General features: G+C 31.9%; 1 protein-coding gene and 1 long non-coding RNA gene across 2 annotated transcripts; one reads left to right on the top strand and one right to left on the bottom strand.

Moving 5' to 3' along the window:
• Nucleotides 1-1,952: 1,952 nt before the first annotated feature.
• Nucleotides 1,953-2,889, bottom strand: LOC139898089 (uncharacterized). The gene is made up of 3 exons (XR_011776870.1): nt 2,796-2,889; nt 2,384-2,498; nt 1,953-2,170 (listed from the first exon to the last, which is right to left on the bottom strand). It is a non-coding gene; the product is annotated as an uncharacterized lncRNA (long non-coding RNA).
• Nucleotides 2,890-5,347: 2,458 nt separating this feature from the next.
• On the top strand, nt 5,348-8,623 carry LOC139895710 (F-box protein At5g07610-like). The gene is made up of 3 exons (XM_071878249.1): nt 5,348-5,471; nt 6,458-7,674; nt 8,418-8,623. Exon 2 carries the CDS (start codon nt 6,466-6,468, stop codon nt 7,657-7,659), a length of 1,194 nt encoding a protein of 397 aa, XP_071734350.1. The 5' UTR covers nt 5,348-5,471; nt 6,458-6,465; the 3' UTR covers nt 7,660-7,674; nt 8,418-8,623.
• The last annotated feature ends 8,551 nt before the right edge of the window (nt 8,624-17,174 follow it).

A 17,174-nucleotide genomic window follows, 5' to 3' on the forward strand; every position in this document is an offset into this window, starting at 1 on the left:
TTTGATTCACTCAAAACGGGTTTAAAACGAAGAAGTTATGAGTAAAACAAGATTGGATAATTTTTCTTGTTGTAGCTACGTGAAAATTGGTAACAAATCTATATTAATCATATCCTAGCTAACTTATATTGTATTATACATGTATTCTAATATATTATGTAATCTTGGGATACCATAGACACGTATGCAAATGTTTTGACATATCATATCGACCCATGTGTATATATTATTTGGAACAACCATAGACACTCTATATACAGTAATGTGGGAGTTAGCTATACAGGTTTGAGGTTGATTCCAAAAATATATATACTTTGAGTTGTGATCTAGCCTGAGACGTGTATACATTGGGTCGTGGATTGATTCAAGATAATATATATCAATTTTTTTCTGTACATCTAACTTTGGACAACTAGTTGTAGGTTACTAACGAGGACAGCTGACTTAATGAACTTAAAACATCAAAATGTATTAAAAGTGTTGTAAATATATTTTGAACATACTTTGATATATATGTACATATTTGTTATAGGTTCGTGAATCGACCAGTGGCCAAGTCTTACTTCTCAACGAAGTAAAAATCTGTGAAAGTGAGTTATAGTCCCACTTTTAAAATCTAATATTTTTGGGATGAGAATACATGCAGGTTTTATAAATGATTTACTAAATAGACACAAGTACGTGAAACTACATTCTATGGTTGAATTATCGAAATTGAATATGCCCCTTTTTATTAAGTCTGGTAATCTAAGAATTAGGGAACAGACACCCTAATTGACGCGAATCCTAAAGATAGATCTATCGGGCCCAACAAGCCCCATCCAAAGTACCGGATGCTTTAGTACTTCGAAATTTATATCATGTCCGAAGGAGGATCCCGGAATGATGGGGATATTCTTATATATGCATCTTGTTAATGTCGGTTACCAGGTGTTCACCATATGAATGATTTTTATCTCTATGTATGGGATGTATATTGAAATATGAAATCTTGTGGTCTATTGTTACGATTTGATATATATAGGTTAAACCTATAACTCGCCAACATTTTTTGTTGACGTTTTAAGCATGTTTATTCTCAGGTGATTATTAAGAGCTTCCGCTGTCGCATACTTAAATAAGGACAAGATTTGGAGTCCATGCTTGTATGATATTGTGTAAAAACTGCATTCAAGAAACTTATTTCGTTGTAACATATTTGTATTGTAAACCATTATGTAATAGTCGTGTGTAAACAGGATATTTTAGATTATCATTATTTGATAATCTACGTAAAGCTTTTTAAACCTTTATTAATGAAATAAAGGTTATGGTTTGTTTTAAAATGAATGCAGTCTTTGAAAAACGTCTCATATAGAGGTCAAAACCTCGCAACGAAATCAATTAATATGGAACGTTTTTAATCAATAAGAACGGGACATTTCATTACTAGCCTTTAAGAGCCCGTGCGTTGCACGGAAACTCTTAATCAAACAAACTGGAAACGTATATGTTATATCAATTAACGGTATGATAAAGAGAGTACAAAATGACGATTACATGACAACTACAAAATGACCAAAAACAACCTAGGACGGATTATTAATGTACATCCCAATTACACTTTTCAAAATTAATACAGATGCCAAATAAGTTATACAAAAACCCATAAACTTAAAACTTTGCATATGGATGGTAGATCAACCAAAAAGTAGCATCTTTTACAATTATATGTCTTGTACCACCATCAAAATCTTTAATACTTGCACATCCTGTAACATCAACCAAGTCCATTACCCACATTACCAAAAGAAAAACAGAGTAGGAACTCCCAAAAAAATTGGCCGTTTTGACTTTTAAAAGTTAAAATGTCAGCACAAGTCAACCCATCAATTTTCAATCAAAAAATGACCATAGAGAGCAGACTTTGCAAAAGAATAATGATGAAACCAAATTTGAAAATTGTAGCCTTTAACACTCTGATCCAAACCGAAATAATCCATATCCTTATCCTTCTCCATGACCCATATATTACCTAATGTATTCGGGATGAGAAGTAAGGTACTCGTTAATTTTACTAAACCAAGAAAAAGTCTTTCAACAGTTGTGTGCAACTAATACATACAGCTTGAAAGCATGTTGCATTTTTCACCTTCAATGCCCGAAATTTAAGTGCTTGAAGCCAGCTTTCCTGTACCCATATCAAGAACAGTAGGCAAAATCATATAGTTGACTGAAACATTCAACACCAAAACATTGTGACAATGAATCAAAATTGTGTAGAAGTCGAAACATTAATAGAATCCAATAATGTGTTCATATCGACAATGAATCAATCTTATAATTAACAGATCGTTAAATAGATTAATATGATAACATGAAGTTTAAGTAAGAAATAATTTACCTCCCATCTCAAAAGTAATTTGATATTCCAATTGCTATTGAGTGCACCCATATCAGTTTGTAACACCGTTGCAATTATCTGAAGCAGCCACATTGCTATTTGCTATGAGAGATTACTGTACAAAATAAAATGTAAAAGATAGCCATAAAACGTTGTTCAAGCATAAAAATGCTAGAAAGAGCAATCACTGTATTAAAAAACTTATCTAAAAATGATCAACCTTTACTACTTGTGTTATCCTATGATCATGATATTTATCCTCATTAATGTAGCTAAATAATGATATCAACAACTTAAAAGCCTGCTCGCTTGTCAAACACAGTACAAAAGCATATAAGCATAAGCATACTTATATAACACAAGTAGTAAAGGTTGATCATTTTTATAAGGAACAAAATGGTAGAAGTAATACCTTTTATGATATCTGCGTCTTGCCACTGGCCCTTGTAAGTGAGAATTGGGAAGAGCTAATCATTATCATTATACATGAATAAAACCAAAACATCTAAAATAGGTGATTAAAACTGAAGATAACAGAAGCCCCATATTGGATATTTTAGACATTAGATGCATAAACTTAAAACATTTTCTCTAAGTAACATACAACTTCTATGCTTAGTCTTGTTAGAATGCATAAATTTTGACACATTAACACAGTGACCTTCCACAACATAAGTATACACACAATAAGGATCTATGCATATTATTCATGTAAAGCATTTACTTCAGGAAATTACAGAGGGTTAGGCATGCTTTTTGAATAATAATAATAATTAGACGATGAAACCAAATATTGAACCATTGCGTAATAATATTACGTAATCAATTTTTAGGGGCAATACATATTCATGGCTATTAGAGTTTCAATGTGTATTCAGTAAATTATCAAAACTACCTAAACTAAAAAGTATCGAACTTCTAAAATTAATCAATGCAATTATTCTTTGTATACCATTTTCAGTTGATCAAAATACTCGTTGAATCGCAGTCCACTGACATCTTGATGTAATATTACTCTTGTAACTATTTGACATCCATAATGATAGAAACAAATATTGGACACTCAGTAACATCCAACAATTTAAATACAACACATATTAAACTACAACTATATTACTCTTTTAACTATCCAGCCTTTAAAATAATAAAAACAATGACTGGAAACTTAACATCTAACAATTTGAATACACGGTCTATTAAACTATATTCATCCTATAATATATGCTTCTGAGGTAAAAACATGTACATGCTAATTATAACACTATATGTAATGTGATGTAGCCATGAACCCATTAACTCACACCGATGTGGAAATTGGAAAATATGTAACGACTATTTCATGGCATAAACACTGAAAGTTGCAAAGTGCCACATTAAATGACATATAATTGAGTAAATATTGCCTGAATTTTGAATCAAGTCAAAGAATTAACATAAATCCATGTTATCATATGTAGTAGTATAGTATGGTTTCTTTATTAAACTGAAGCAAGTATACATCAATAACATGAAAATTTAGGTATATACAAAGTAAATAAAATCAAATGGGTGGTAACTTCACAAAAGCGTACACATGTCTATAACCAAATTTGTCTTAAACATTTCATCAAACACGTAGTGTGCATCAAAGAATACCTATGTTGACAATGTATCTTGTTAAAAACGTAAACAGAAAAGGAAAGAAGAGGATTATACATGTATTAAAACCACACCACAAATCAGAAAAAAAACCCTAATGTAAATAAGAATGAAGTTATTAACAAATTTTAGATTAGGGTTTAAGCCTAATTTATTTCACTAATCAGTATAATATGGACACTTGTAAACGAATTTTAGATGTAAACTGACAAATTAGTGTAAAAAAAAGATAAATTATATGAATTTCTGGGTATGGTTAATTAGAAAATAATGTGAACGATTTGACAAAACACATTTATGAATTTCTGCGTATGGTTAGGGATTATAGAACCAATTTAGGCATAAAAAAATATAAATCAAAGAATGGGTGTTAATACTTGAACTAAGATATGAATACGATGAATGTTGGATGGTTACCGGAACAATGGTTAATAGTGAAATTACGAATTTAACAATAATATAGTCGTACGAATAATTAGAGTTTCATACAACAGATCAATATAATATGAATCGTCGAAATTCACAAAATCGAAAATTACCAGAATAAGATGAATTGTGGATGGTGACCGGTGTAGTATTAATAGACTGAACTTTGTCGGGCTCAATTATTCCGGCGACCTTTCGTTCATCGGACCGATTCGATTCATTGAACAACGATAGTGTTACGCATAATCGGTATCATTATGATTGAAAAAATGTATGGATTAATACTACACGTTTTCCGTTACAGATTGACGTCGTCGGAGAAGTGAAATGGCTGTATATTAGGTCAGGTTGGGTTCGTATTTTTTTCAATCAGAGATGAGAGGAGAGTTAAGATGTGTGAGAGAGAGTGGAAGGAAATAAGTTTGTATGTGGTTTTCAACCATTGTGTTTTGGTGGACACGTGTTATTGAATAGAGGTGTGACACTTGTAAGTTAGATAGGGATGTTTCTGAGCATCTGACACATTGGAAGTGCACATCACGCTTTATGTGATGAAGAGATAACAAGTCTCTAAATTATAAGGGCTTATGATTTTTATGTTAACAACTCTAAGTATTAGTGATTAATTTTTTGAATAACTATATACACAATTAAATATGTTTGATCGATAATGAATTATTTGTATGGCGTGCGTGTAAAGTGTAAACACACTGCTAGTCCGAACCTACAATATACAAAGTGATGTAACAAGAAGTCAAGAAGTATACAATTTATGTTTCTAATTAAAATAAAAAAAATTGTCAATATAAAATAGTAGAGGGACTAAATGTGCATACTAACCCGAAACAATAGTGGGAGAAGATATGTCAAATCAGTTACAATAATGGCTAATTTTGTGGGTTTTAGATACAAACCGCGCTCCCACGATCAATCAAATTAGAGTTAAAAGTCTAAATAAAACCCTAATTTACGAATGTATTAGGGTACAAGCCAATTTCTGGTCGAGTTTTTGTGGCGATTGAAGGTAATTTCTGTTTTAGTTTTTGTCTGTAATTTATGCGTTTGATACGTTAAGCATCTATATATATATATTTTTTTGTTTTAACCAACTAGTACAACTCATCAGTAGTTTTGTTTAAATAAAAAACGCTGCCTGTCAGTGGCGGACTCTGAAAATTTTTTCACCAGGTGAATTTTTTTTTTTAATGTAGGGATTTTTTTGGCAAAACATGGAAGTTTTGAGACAAAATAAAGTGTTTTTTGAGTAAAATTTGAAGATTTTTTTGGTCAAAATACGAATGTTTAAGGACAAAATATGAAGGGTTTAGGGTAAAAAAAATTTCGGTAAGGCAAAATCGAAAAATCAAAAAATCAAAAAAATTTGCACTAACAAATCCTCCGCCACGCTGCCGTGTTGTGAGACTCAGATAAATCAATTTTTGTGTAGATGTAATAAGGGTTCAAAAGATACAGTAGCTTTTTTGATACCTAACGGTTGCCGGTATATGGCGGTTAACTTTTACCGTATTGGTTGCATGATGTAATTTTTTATGGTTTTTCCCTTCGCTTCGATAGTTTGTGCGTAATGGTTCGATTATGTTTGTATGCTTACTCTCGCGATTCTAATTTACGTCTTATTAAAATTAGTTAATTAACTAGGGTAAATATAGTCGCTTAGTATACTTTTAGGTTATTTAGTTTAATAAAGTTGCAATTAAGTTTTTTTGAACCTAAAATTTTCGAAACTAATTTGTTAGATTACGTATGCTTAATTATGTTTTGGAAGTTTGAATTTGTATTTATGTGTTGATCTACACACGTTCATGCTTAATTGAATTTGCAATTAATTTTGTTAATGCAACCTCACATAATTAATCATCTACTGTTAATTATCAAAAAAGCTACTGTATCTTTGCTGCTGATAATTGATTATTGTTGTTGTATATCAATCATGCTGAATTCATTCTTTGCTGCGTTTTTACTTCTAACCTCTATTATATGGTTTTGTAGAACAAAAAATGGCAACAAAAAACATGAAAAGGGGAAAAACAGACGAAAGTTCGTCTTCTTCGGTCATTGCTGCAGAGAAAATGCCCGTTCTCCCTTTGGGTTTGTTTGTCCCACTCGAACGTAAAAAGGGAGTTCAATCCATAGCGTGGGAAGATTATGAATTTACAGTTCCCAAACCAATAGTCGAAATGAAGCACATAGTACATGATTTCGTCCCTTTCGAAATCGAGGTTCCAGTAAAACCACCTTTCAGAGTCCTTAGATTTGATCTGGATGTTGAAAAAATTAAGATTGAGCACTCTTCTAATGGTTTATTGTTGTGTCAAGGCCAAAAAAAAATGATTGTACAACATAGGCGTGCGATTGCTTACAAGTATTACGTATACAATCCATCTATTAACCAGTTCACAACGCTTCCTAATCCCGAGTATTATCTTAAGTCAAAGCATTTAGGTATGACTATAGCTTATGATCCTTCAAAATCACCTCACTACAAAATCATATTTGTTAGTAGCCAAGGTTCTGATATTCGGTTTGGCACGAGTTACATGATTGAAATTTATTCCTCTGAAACTCAAACTTGCAAGCCCATTTTCCCTTTTACACTTGATGAAGAGTATGATATATACTTTGCTGGTGGTGTTTATTGGAACAATGCCGTTCATTGGCATCATGATTCGGGGTTTATTTTGTATTTCAAATTAGATAAAGAGGTTCTTGGTCATATGTACTGCCCTTTTCATCTTCTTGGTGTGTCTCATGAACGCTATTGTGGTTACATGTACGAGTCTCGGGGTCGCTTGCTTGTTGTCGAAATCCCTCATCCTCCTGATAATGTGAGATACAAAATTCATGAGTTGAAGAAAGATTATTCGGGCTGGATTATGAAATATCGTGTTGATCTTGAACAAGTTAGTAGATCTTTCCCTGAAATCATATCCACTACGTATAGAGCTGCTGATGGTAGTGGTTTTTTTCACTATACGTTGTTATCGCTTGTGTTGGGTGAAAAGGATGAGGATTCTTTTTTGGTACTTCAAATACCCAAAAAAGCGATAAGATTTAATATCGTATCGAGGACTTGTCACAAGCTTCTTGATTTTACTGGAGAACCTAGGTCCATTCGCTCGTTCGACTTTGATGGAATATACGTTCATAAGCCAAACACCTTTCAATTTGCAGAGTCTCTCTGCAGTGTGTGACGCATTTACTGTTAGGTATGTTTTAGTTTACTGCTCTTTTTCTACTGATTACATACATGCTTTTAGAAGCTCTGTATTCCTTTGTTTTGTCTTTGGGTGAATTATAAATTTGGTGTTTGGATATATATGCTTAGTTCGATTTCCTTTTTTTTTTTTTTTTTTAGAATGTGCAGCAGCCCTTTTACAATGATTTAAGTTTTGGTTCAAAAAAATTTGCCTCGTGATTTATGTTTATACTGTATATGTATAATATACAATGTTTTTCCAGAACGATTGTTAGTCCCTTATTATAGTCACTCAAATAAGAACATGTTGTCAGGTACAGCTAATTATATTAAGTTTCTGTTGCATTGTATTATAGTGTACACTACAATCAAGTATTAGAATCGTTTTACAAATCTAAATGTCATTTTGTATAAAGATATACTCCCTCCGTCCCATATCTATTGTCCGGTATTCATTTTTTGGATGTTCCAAATTAATTGTCCACTTCTATAAATGGAAAAGAATAATGTGATAAAATTCTTTTGTGCCCCTACTTTATACATGTAAGACAAAAAGATAGGTCAAAAGTAAGGGATAAAACTGGAAAGTGAACTGGAAAAGTACATGTGTCAAGTACTTTTTCTTAAACTGTGTGATTTTTGTCTGGGGACAATAGATTTGGGACGGAGGGAGTATTTCTTTGGGCTGTATTTTTTTTCTTCAGATCCATTTATTGGATATATTCTTAATGGTTCATTTTGATTCTAATGCAGGGGGAGTTTCAGGTAGATGATCAAGTTCATGATGCTATTACATGCCCTACGTGGAACTTGATTACTGCATCTAGACTTTTCATTATGTTATGTTAAACTGTTAATGTAATGCTACCCTATACTCGTATGGGGTTGAAGTATTTCGGTTTCTAGGTTTTATGGTTGTGTTTTGAGTTTGTTAAATACTTGTAGCTTGGATTTATGAAATGTTAGAGATGTTTCAGTTTCTTAAACAGATTTTTGCATCACTTGTTATATAACATGATTATCACTAATTAGTAATTAGTGGTTCTGCAACAAATTATAGACATGAACAAGTAACAACTAATCCTTTCTTTTCTCACACTTCATCATTGGCACATTTTTGCAATCAGTCAATCAGGCAACGATTCCCACACCCCATCCTTGATAATACAAGTCCAACTTTTTTTATTCTACAGATACTACACATTAATCTCCGAATCTGTTACCTTAGAAAACGACATCATCATCTTAACAGATCTATCTTCTTCAAATGGTGTTCGAGACATCATTATACTTTTCCTTATCATATACTCCTTATAGATCATCGCCTTCCAATAACCACAAAGAACAATGCATAACCACTACACGCAGTATACGGTTTATATGGTTGAATTTCATGTGTAAATCATTTGATTTTTTTCGAACATAATTATATAATTTCATGTATTCCATAGAAAAAACCAAAAAAACATAACCCTATCAAGGTATTCGTCGTGGGGATTTCCTCCTGATGGGCTATAACACTGTAATAGTTCGTCAAAGAAAATGATCGGTATAGTGGATTCCGAAACCGCGTTCGAACTCCGCCAGTGACTCCTAACCGCTGTAAAAATAAATATTTTTATACCTAGCCTCTTTTTTTTCAACGACTTGAAATTATTTTGTTGCAATTTTTTTTCGAAACCAAATCATATCTATGCTCCAAGCTCATATAAGATGTCTTTACGTTGTGGTCCGTCTTGTTTCTTCTGTTGGTTTCATTCATTGTATTTTCGCGTATGTTTCAGTTTATGATTGGTTAGTAATGGTGTATCCTAGGGGATACACGCATAAAAACAACATTTTTATACAGAAAAATAGATCAAAAAGCACAAAAGATAACAAATTTTAGCGGTTTTCAGTATTTGCCGCCCAGCGTTCAGCAGGCCGCCCAGCGTCAAGCGTAAGCCCTGCGTGCAGCTTCTATGCTTAAGCCCTTTAACTCAGCGCGTGAACGGCACGCAGCCATGTCAGCACACGCCACCGACCTCCCGGATACTTCGCATAACTGAATTAATCAGCGATTGACACGTGTATCCCGAGAATTTCGGACATTCTACGCCTATAAATAGACCCTCTGGGTCACTGCATTTATCATCTTAACTTCAGTCAGAGAGAAGTACACTTTCTCTCTCACACAGTTGTTTCTCACTCTAAACGCACATTAGCCGCTTAGCAGCAGTACGCTATACGGATCAATTTCAGATTGATCCCCATATTGATTGAGGCCACCCCACAGATCTCTCATCCGTGTTCCGGGTCTGCATTCCACACCAACAGTATCATTACCACCACCAACAATAACATCCGCATCTCACACCTCAACATCACAATCTATACCTCGAACATCAACGTCATACGCACCATAGATACCAAGGAATACCAACAGCAACAAACAATGAAGTATTGATTCATAACTTAATCGAAGAAATATTCTGCAGAGAATATGTAGTTTCTAAAAGTTTTAGAGATTATATATTCTAGTCCTAGTCGAAAACCAGATGAGATTAATATTATGTTAACTCATTAAATCCATGATTACATCTAAAGAAAATATATAAGCAGGTATATTTTCATAAAGATTGTAATTAAGAAAATTCTTTTGTACAAACTGTTAATGGTGAGAATATTTTAACGGGTAGGTAATACCCGAGAGATATATAAATTCACAATTAATATGTTACATTCTTCGATTCTGATTCAACAAATCATCAACTATACACACTACTTTCACAACAATATATATTCTTTTATAAAAATCAAAACAACCATCCTCATCCAAATTTGATTACATATTTTGATTTTGGCAAATCAAAATCCAAGTCAAGATTTAACAAAAGGCATCATTCTTAGATTCCTACATCTTTCGAAGCTATACTTTGACTTCAAAACTGTGCTAGAACATCATTTCTATCATAGAACCCAGAAAAGTATTTGTATCATTCAAAATCCTAGAACATCATATGAATATTAACGATTACAATCTATGTTCAAATCCCTCGAAATTCCTGAAGACACTTCAAATAATGAATCATCGAGATGATGATCCAACCACATGTTAACCGCAGTCTTGTACTTGAAAAACCCTCAAAACCAAAGTCATAGTTTAACACGTATCCGTGTCAGACCCTTTGGCATTTATTAGCTAAAATAACTTTTCAATCCCTTTTCAAAATAGACAGTTTTGTCACAGCTCCAACAAACCAACTTCAATTGTTCATTCGAATAAACCTTATTATAACGATTACCCCTTCATCATTGTTACCAAGGAATCTTTCATATCTCGCCACATTAGCAGTAAACTTATCAACAACTTCATTGATCTTTAAGCCTCTCCGAAAAATCACGATACTTATTCATTGAAACTCTATCAAGTACTCATCTACAACTTGTAACAACAATTGTCATACCAACTACTGGGAATTAGCAATCAGTATTTTGAATTTCGTAGCAATTTTACGCCAACAGTTATATATATATATACATATAACGTCTACCTCCAAGACTTACAGACTTTGAATGTGAAGTTTCTAAAAAACACCTTAATCTGCGAAGTAGTTCTCCGAATTTTTGGAAAAATGCTGATGAAGCAGCAAAAACCGTAAACGACCTTAACAGTCAAAAGTTTGATGATAAAGAATAGTGTGTTGGCAAAGCTCAGAAAAAGAGAAGGTTTGGAACTAGAAAACGGATTGAGCAAACCATGAAGAAGGCTGTGGACAAATCACAACGACTAAATTTTCCTTCAAAGAATCCAAATGATTCAGTGTATGCTGAAATCCTTAGCAAATACCTTGCTCCTTACTCTAAAACCCTTGCGGACAATATTCTTCATCATCCTCTGATCATGTTCTAAGATATCATCATATCTTTCCTTATAAATATTTTCGATGTTTCTGAAGATATCTTCACAACTATTGTTATCCGAAATCATTTACTTCTTCGCGCTATCTGTGTAATATCATAAAAGAAACTATTTTAGTTTCTAAATTCTGAAACCTTCGAGTTTAAAATATGAATGTTATTGAACTAGTGTTGGGAACTGAAGCATGAGTTAGTATAATATAATGACTCTTGATCAACGTGATTATATTACAGTAAGTCATGCTGAGTTTCTAAATGGAACGTGATGATTCACAGATCATAACGTCATCATGTGTCATGTTACACGACTCTTGTATTCTACTTAAACTCTAAACATATCAAGAAAATATTTTTCTTGATGATTCGGCCTTTTCCGAGGTATTCTGGTAATTTGACAAATCAAGACCGTGCTATTACAATTTCTTTCTTAGAACATTAACTATGTTCATTCCGAAATTAATATCTAGGAATTTTGAACCATTATTCGCTTAACTTGAAGTCGGGAAGAGAAGACAAAAGCATGAAGCTCCGAAATATAATTGGGAGTATAAATCGCAGCAAATGGAAGAGAGCATTAACCGTAGATGTCAATGGTTATAGAAAGACAGAAGCAGAGACATCGAAATATAAGGGAAAATATTAAACCCAACAACAATCCAGAAATTACAAACCATATATATCGATACATATAGCAACATAAAGACAGGGGAGAACTAAAAACACTATAAAATCAAGAGTATAGTAGAAGTAAATAGATTCTTCCGGCGGCAAATGAAAAAGAAGAATGATAGATATGAAAGTTAGGAGTATATCAAGAATCAGAACTGGATGAAGCATATTGACGAATACTTTAAAGTATGAGTTGAGGGAGGAAGAATAGAAGGTGAGTTGTGAAAATAAAGAAACGAAGGGAGTGGATTTATAGCGAAAAATCTGACAGAGCAATCATGACAGGTTATTACATTTAATCAAAGAAGATCCTAATTTCCTTAATTACCAAAGAATCAAATCTTATTACGAAGATTTTCTCTAAATCCCTTGAACTCCGAAAATCAATCCTATCTACGTCAAAAGATATGACGAATCTACATTTATTCATTTCACTCCTTTGTGATAACTTCACTCGTACTCTTCACAAAATCGAATTGTTTTATCTATATTACTCAATGATGATAAAACTCTAATTTTCAGCTCGTATGCGTCATGAAAACATACTTATTGTCAGCCATGACCATCCCAATCAAATTTCGGGACAAAATTTCTTTAACGGGTAGGTACTGTGATAACCCAGAAATTTCTGACCAAATTTAAACTTTAATCTTTATATGTTTCTGACACGATAAGCAAAGTTTTTAATGTTGAGTCTCGAAAATTTTGGAACTATATTCATATATTCAATTACCTTTTTGACTGTGCTCGATGATTCAAGAACATTTATGTGTATATAAATATGAATATAATATATAGTTATATTAACTGAAAATGTTAACAAAGTATTAGATGTAGAATACTTTACATGAATGTATTTGTTCCAATATATTTATCGATGGAATTAGAAGACAATATCAAATGTTTGATTTATCAGAAACATCGTGATATGATTACGAGTCTCTGTTACGAGGTCCACATTGATTTGAGAAATGTTTCTTTTTAACGGTATTTGGAATAAATGGTAATGTGATTTATAAGTAAGAACAAATGTGTCAACTAACGAGAGTTAGACAAAAGTTAGTGGAAAGCTAAAGTTCATAATATTCAGTTGATTTAGTTTCAAACGTGCGGAAACGTTTTTCGATATAATAGAGTTTGATTGTTAAAATGTTTTTATAGATTTTCAATGATATGAAAATAAAAATAAAAATAAAATAAAGGTTTCTAATGAGCACTAAAAGACTACAATATTTCATCTCAAGATTTCAAGTTAAAATGATGGAAATCACTAAACCTGCGCACTTGCACGAGAAAAATCATAACTAAATCATACTGACTCGAAAAAGGGTGATTCCGGTGTCCAGACGTCCGTAACTCAAAAATCTAAAACTTTCGTGAAGACATCATACGCGGATCGCGTACCCATCTACGCGAAACATGTAATGTTTCAAAAGATTACGCAGAATTTGTAATCTTTACGCGAAACGCGTAATGTTATAATTGTTGGCATAAATTGAGGCAGTTTCACTGTTTTTCACTGTTTAACACGTTTATTATGCATCATATATTATTTTATGATTAATTTAAATATGTCGATAGCTATCAAACAAAATAAAAAGTCACAGACTTTGTTTTTATTTGTTGTTTCACGAGCTATTGTCCGTAAAAATTTCCTATAAGTTGATGATGTTTTAAGAACTCGCAAACTTAAATACATACAAATATATTTTACTCCATATTATTATTATTATTATTATTATTATTATTATTATTATTATTATTATTATTATTATTATTATTATTATTATTATTATTATTATTATAATTATTATTAAGATTATAATTATTATTAATCTTATTATTAGTAGTAGTATTATTATTATTAGTATTATACATAAAATATTACGACGAGGTTCTGCCCAAACGATTTCAAAACAAGTCTTCGAGTAAGTCAAATTTAAAGAAATTATGGATTATTGCTAAGGAGGTTATGGGTTATGATCATGAGTCAAAGGTCAACCTAGCATTTATCATTTTCGTTGCGTCTACGTACTTTTTTGCAATATTGAATCACAATATTGATATGTTAGCATTCATATCTTATCGTTTATATATTAAAAGTGCATCCATGTCTAGTGCTCGAGTATATATATTTATGCATGCTTGTATATTTTAATTTTGTCGTTAGATAGTTTATGATGAAACACGAGTTTGATACATATGCCACTGATATAAAGTATATGATATGCATGTAGTTGGAAAGCTATCGAAAAATTAATAACTTTTCATTTAGAAATCGCGAGATTTCGATGAACGAATTAAAAGATATGGTCAACTAAATTATGTTTGACGTTAATTGAAATTGTGTTTGAAACTACAATTAATATTTAAACAACTTATTTATAAGATTAATAAATTGGATTTTTGGATACTACTAGTCGAGTAAATGAATTCTTATATAAGACACGTCTCGTTTTGTTAAACAATTCTCAAAGTTGACTTTTTGAGATGACTTTTTTTAACTTTTGAATATCGGTCTCGAGCATTAGGATTGTGATACACTATGACCCGACCTAGCTTGTTAGACATGTATTGACCAACATATGTTCTCTAGGTTGAGATCTACGGTTATTTTGCATTCCGAATTTCGGTCACATTTCGGTGAATGACCTTATGTGCTGCTAAGGTGAGTTTCATTTGCTCCCTTTTTAATTGCTTTTACAATCTATATTTTTGGGCTGAGAATACATACACTTTATTTTAAACGCAATGGATACAAGTACATACTAAATTCTACACCGAGTTTGAACCGAAAATCCCTTAGCTTTGGTAACTAGTAACTGCCGGTTATAAGAACTGGTGGGCGCGAGTAGTTATATATGAATTCATAGGGCTTGACATCCCCGTCTGTTCCAGGTATAGAAACCCTAGCCTGAACTATAAAACAGACGTATGCTATTTGAGTTTAGTACATGTTGGATTGCGTGTATTGTACATGTTGGTTGCATGTATGTTAAAACAGGGGTACTTATTATATAGACGTTAAAGTTTAGTTACCAGGGTGCTCAATCTTGTAGAATATTTTGATAAACGTTTCTGGATGAAACAACTGAAATCTTGTGATCCACCTTTATATACAGATTATGCGCAACATTAAAACTATGAATTCACCAACCTTTGTATTGACACTTTTAAGCATGTTTATTCTCAGGTTCCTAGAAGTCTTCCGCTGTTTGCTTATACGTTATACAAGCTATGTGCATGGAGTCATACATGCTTTATTCGAGAAAACTTTGCATTCACAAAATCATCACCATATATCTTATTTGACTGTATTGTCAACGGATGTATTGTTAAAAACTATTATATACGGTGATTGTCTATACGTAGAAATCATCAGACGTCTATATATTCATTTATGGTGTGCCTTTTCAAAAGAATGCAATGTTTACAAAACGTATCATATAGAGGTCAAAACCTCACTATGAAATCAATGAATGATATATTCGTCCAAATGGTTTTGGCAGAATCGTCACACATTTCAACCGTAAAAATAAAATAAAAATGTAACAGTTATTTTATAGCCATTTGAAATCTGTTTTTTCTTTTTCTAAATACAAATCAATTTTACACTTTAAATATACATACCATTTACACAATCATTTTATCAAAGTCATACTACATATCATTCAACTTCTTCTTTAAAAAAAAAAAAAAGAAAAAAAAAACTTTCTACTCCAATATTTAGCAAAATTTAATGTCTCAACCTAACAACAATTTACAACCCAATTTGTTTCAATCGACTTTTTTTTACAGGGGTGAACTTCGGATGACAGGAAGTCATACGGAAATGGCAAAAAATATCGTTTTAAGCTATTGATATTCGTAGTTCAAACTCTCAATGATGTTTGCGTTTTTTTAGAGAAACAATAACATTCGAGGACTCGGATGTTCAGTATTTTGAAGAAAACAAGAAAAAATTTAAGTTTCCTTATGCACCCGAAAGATTTGTATGAAATACGAGAAAACAAAGATACGCTCGGAACGAATTGAGTTGTAACTTTTATTTATTGAAGAAAGTTTTCAACCTAATTACAATACGAGAATAATAACGAGTCAAGATGCGTAAGTTAATATTCGATTTCAACCTATTAAATTTGTTTGTGTTATTGTATTATTAACTTTAAGACGTTTTAAATTATTGTAATTTTTTATTCGATAAGACTTTAAATCATTTTAATTTTTTTAGAACGTTTTAATTATTAATGTAATTTTTAAATTTTATTTAGTTAAGTATTATTTTTATTTATTTATTGTATTTAAAAATTAATTTAAATAGATCAAAGTTTTAGGTGGGAGTGTTAGTAAAGGATTGTTAAAGTTTTTGGAACTTATGTGGATGAGAGAAATTTGGTTAATGGTGTGTTTGTTTGCCTCTTAATGAAATGGTTCAGTGCTGAATGTTGAACCATTCAATATTTAGTGCGTTTGTTTCTGACCTCTGAATAACATATGGTGCTGAATAGTTCAGAATTCAGTGTTGAACCATTCAGAGATGAAACACTCTCTCAACCATTAAGAGCCCAAATTTTTTGTAATTTTCTCCTCAAATTCTATCATGAACACTTAACTAACAAGTATATTGAATATTTTATTCATGTTACACTTTGATAAGGTAATTTTACTTAATCTATATCGTTCATTCTAAATGATTATCAAACAACTTTTTTTCATTCAGAACAAACTTATTCAGAGACTTTGAATTATTCAGATTCTAAACAATTCAGCGCTAAATTATTCAGTTTTATCAAACGCACCCTAAGTTGTGTTAATATAGGTAGTGATATTTTTAAATTTGATTTTGCTAACGACAGTTTTTAGGACTCTTGTTAACTTGCAATAAATACTTGTACATGGTACTTATCCTGTAGTTTCTAAATGGCGGTTATCAACTTTACA

The sequence above is a fragment of the Rutidosis leptorrhynchoides genome, chromosome 3 (assembly GCF_046630445.1).
Source record: "Rutidosis leptorrhynchoides isolate AG116_Rl617_1_P2 chromosome 3, CSIRO_AGI_Rlap_v1, whole genome shotgun sequence".
Taxonomy (NCBI): Eukaryota; Viridiplantae; Streptophyta; class Magnoliopsida; order Asterales; family Asteraceae; genus Rutidosis; species Rutidosis leptorrhynchoides.

Coding starts and splice junctions, on each gene's coding strand:
- LOC139895710 (XM_071878249.1), top strand. CDS start 6,466: ATGGCAACAAAAAACATGAAAAGGGGAAAAACAGACGAAAGTTCGTCT.